Source organism: Oncorhynchus mykiss, chromosome 16 (assembly GCF_057628025.1).
Source record: "Oncorhynchus mykiss isolate SJ-2025 chromosome 16, ASM5762802v1, whole genome shotgun sequence".
NCBI lineage: Eukaryota > Metazoa > Chordata > Actinopteri > Salmoniformes > Salmonidae > Oncorhynchus > Oncorhynchus mykiss.
Window position 1 is genome coordinate 58629187 of NC_143037.1, and position 3790 is coordinate 58632976.

The following is a 3790-nucleotide window of genomic DNA, read 5'->3' on the forward strand; positions in this document are numbered from 1 at the left end:
AACTTGCACATTGTCGGCTGGTTAAAAAACACTTCACACGTTGCAATAGCAGGTAAGTATACACAGGACATACTCACTCACCAACACTATTTGTGGCAGTGATAGAGAGAGCATGTCTTGAAGCGCCGATAATGAGATAGTGAAATATTGACGGGACGCATGCGAATTGAGCACTAATTCACACAAATTAAATTTGTTTCTGTCCCGAACAGGTGCTTAATTTCTGTACAGTACAGTTAGTTTTCCTTACTAATGTTGTCGTCCCAACTCATTAGGAAACTTAGTGTGTGATGTATGAACTCAATAACACATCAAGCAAAAAAACGACTCATTTTAATATGCATTTCAAATCTACATTTTGCTTTCCATCATACATCATTTCATATCTGCTTGTAAAATTAAATCAAATGTAGATTCCGTATGTGAATCATACAGTATGACCAAACTCAATAATCAACATCCAGGTACCTTGCCTTAGTTGCGTTAGGATAACCCCAAACTAACAAAGGGGCAACGTGTGACAAATAAGCAGAACACTTCCCCAAACATAACCACAAGTAATAAAAGCAGGGATTAGAGATGTGCTGGAATTGGCATGCACATAGGGCATCACTCCCCCAAGTCAATATTTTACCACAAATAGTTTACAAAATAATCTTACTATTATCCTACTTGATCTTCTGTCTTCTACCCTTCAGTGGTGAATATTTTTTTTTTAGGTTATTGTCCATATGCTGCTGACTTCCATTCTGCCAAACACAAAGCTCTCCATCTGAATGTCTGTGTGAGGCCTGAATGTTGGTGTGGGACCATCCATCCTTGCCGTTCAGCGCAAGCCCCTTTCTCCACTGGGATAGGAGATGTAGAAAAACATGCCTTATCAACCTTTCTAGTTCATCGACTATCCTCGTCCACCAAATTGCTGGAGATCTGCCTAGAAGTTGTAGTCTGGACAGACCTTCTGCACCAGTTTGTAGTCGGTGCTGAGAAAAGAGATGAATACACAGAAGACCTTGAAGGGCTTGGCACAGATCCAGGCGGCGTGAGACTGCGTGTGTTCTGAGTAGCAGGTCTGGGAGAGGTCATAGAGGCAGGGTTTGGTCTTCTTGGCCCTGTTGGTCCTCTGGTACTCCACCCTGCAGTTGAGGGCCTTCATCTCTTGCAGGTGCTCATTGATGGTAGACTGTGGCTGATTCTGGAACTGGAGCTCCGGGCTTCCCACATTATCCCATTCCACGGGTTTGGAGGGAGGAACAATGCTCATTGAGATATTCCCCAGATGGGACGAATTGTGATGGAAGTACACACTGAAGGTGCCGTTGATGTGGTCCACTATCTTAGTTGTCACCAGCAGGCTGAACTTGGTGGTTTTGATGTTGAGGTAGAAGTTTCCCCAGCCAAAGGTCTTCTTAGCTTTGATAGGTGCTTTCATGGGGGGCTTGGGTTTGGAGTGTAACTGTGACTGATCCAGGGGTAGGGAGAGGTTCTGTGACCAGCCATGTGGGCCCACAGAGCTATAGTTTGGGGGCTTAGTCTTGGTGGATACGATCTGGAAGTCTTTGGAAAGGTGTTTGACTTTCATTGCAGCGCCAATGTTTCCATCTACCCCTAACCTTCTTATGTCATAGGGAGAGGACTGTGAGAGGGAGTCAAATGGGCTGAGGTTCAGATAGTCCAAGGTCTTCACAGCATCCTCCTTTTGCACCTGTGAACACATGAATGAAGGATACATTTAGTATTTTTTTAATTTCTCTGTCAGTCTGTGTCTCTCTCTCTCTCTCTGTCTCTAACGAATTGTTGTCAATCGTCACGTGCCTGGAGGCTTTATATGGATATAACCTTCAAGTACATTAGGTAATCTACTGATCAGTGTGGACATAATCCTAAAAATACAATTAAGAGGACATGAGTGTTAATGGAGAATTGACAAAGACATGCTAAAAATGATGGGATGATTTCATGAAAATGTATGAAAAGATGGTTCATCTCATCGGTCCATTATCAATTCGAAAAAACATTGGATGCAGTCTCTTTGTTCATGGCCCGAGCCATTGTAGTCCACTAGTGACTCACTAGTGCGCACTAGTGACCCCTGTGGTGGGCCGGGCGCAGTGCACGCTGACACGGTTGCCAGGTGTACGGTGTTTCCTCCGACACATTGGCATGGCTGGCTTCTGGGTTAAGTGGGCATTGTGTCAATGTGGCCAATGTGAAATGGCTAGCTAGTTAGCAGTGGTGCGCGCTAATAGTGTTTCAGTCGGTGACGTCACTCGCTCTGAGACCTAGAAGTAGTTGTTCCCCTTGCTCTGCAAGGGCCATGGCTTTTGTGGCACGATGGGTAACGATGCTTCGTGAGTGACTGTGGTTGATGTGTGCAGAGGGTCCCTGGTTCAAGCCCAGGTTGGGGCGAGGAGAGGGACGGATGCTGTACTGTTACATAAAGAAGCAATACGGCTTGGTTGGGTTGTGTTTCGGAGGACGCACGGTTCTCGACTTTCGCCTCTCCTGAGTTCATACGGGAGTAGCAGCGATGGGACAAGACTGTAACTACCAATTGGATACCACGAAAAATGATGTGTAATGATCATGCTGTTTAATCAACTTCCTGGTATGCCACACCTGTCAGCTGGATGGATTATCTTGGCAAAGGAGAAATACTTACTAACAGGGATGTGAACAAATTTGTGCACAAAATTGGGGAAGAAATCTGCTTTTTATGGAACATTTCTGGGATATTTTATTTCAGCGCATGAAACATGGGACCAACATTTGACATGTTGCCATTATATTTCTGTTCAGAGAGGTTTGGTGCATCAAAGTGGTCACTGGTCAGGTACACAGTTTACTCACTCCTCTTCTCAAATAAGAACCAAAAGCAATTGGGCCACGCCACAGACATATGGACGGCACCTAAGCATGAATGGGCACAAAGAGCCAAGTACTATTGTTATTTTGTAAAAGACACATGGAAAAAATACAGCCACACATGTTTACTTTAACTCTCTGAATAGCACCTGTTTATCTGAAAATGATTGCCTGCACTTGTCACGTGAAATATGTGAAATAGCTTACCGTTGGTAGAAGACACAGACTGAAGGTGGCAAAGTTGATTAATAGTACCCTCATTTCTTCTCTGAATGTCTTATGTTGACGTACAAATCTGGACACCGGGGCAATCAATCAAAGTCTGACAGCAATCCACTTGGAAGAAAACGTAGAACCCTTTAGACTAACAAGAAAGTCAAATCACATTTTGTTAGTGGCTTCAATAACATTTTATCGTGAGGTCCATGGCTCTGTGAAAACAGGATGAACTGGGAGGAAAGAGAACATCAGGAAATTGTTTGAGAGATCCACCCTGCTTATATTATTAGACAGCCCCTGTATTTTCATTTGCGCTCTCACGCTCTCCCTCGCACACTCTCTCTCCCTTTCTGTCTGTGCCATACATGCACATGTCAGTTTTCTTCTCATCATTGTATAATGAGAGCAAATTAGAACTCATGTAAAAGAGCATCATTTCACAAACCACCTACACTTTGTAGCTGGCATTCCTTTGAAATTGACCATGGTAAATATAGATCATGGTCCAAAAATTACAATTGTGAAGCTATTAGGGATTAATTATATACTCCAATATGTACGCTATCAACTGTGGGCAGCATGTGTTAAAATCATAAAGACCCTCTCATGAATCTGGTAATAAATTCCAGAGGAAATCTTACAGGATGGTGGTATGGAGGCTTGTTACCACTCTGCTACTGTCTATCTGTCACCAAACCTCCTGGCT

At 43.6% G+C, this 3790-nt stretch overlaps 1 protein-coding gene across 1 annotated transcript; it reads right to left on the reverse strand.

Annotated features, from left to right (window-relative positions):
• Positions 1-318: 318 nt before the first annotated feature.
• Positions 319-3385, reverse strand: LOC110492354 (neurexophilin-2-like). The gene is made up of 2 exons (XM_090204106.1): positions 3073-3385; positions 319-1705 (listed from the first exon to the last, which is right to left on the reverse strand). Exons 1-2 carry the CDS (start codon positions 3124-3126, stop codon positions 935-937), a joined length of 825 nt encoding a protein of 274 aa, XP_090060232.1. The 5' UTR covers positions 3127-3385; the 3' UTR covers positions 319-934.
• Positions 3386-3790: the final 405 nt, after the last annotated feature.

Bases quoted from the DNA above. Each gene is read 5' to 3' on its own strand.
- LOC110492354 (XM_090204106.1), bottom strand. From the start codon at position 3,126: ATGAGGGTACTATTAATCAACTTTGCCACCTTCAGTCTGTGTCTTCTA. The intron at 1,706-3,072 runs GTAAGCTATTTC...ATGTGTTCACAG, and splicing joins GTCTGTGTCTTCTACCAACG to GTGCAAAAGGAGGATGCTGT.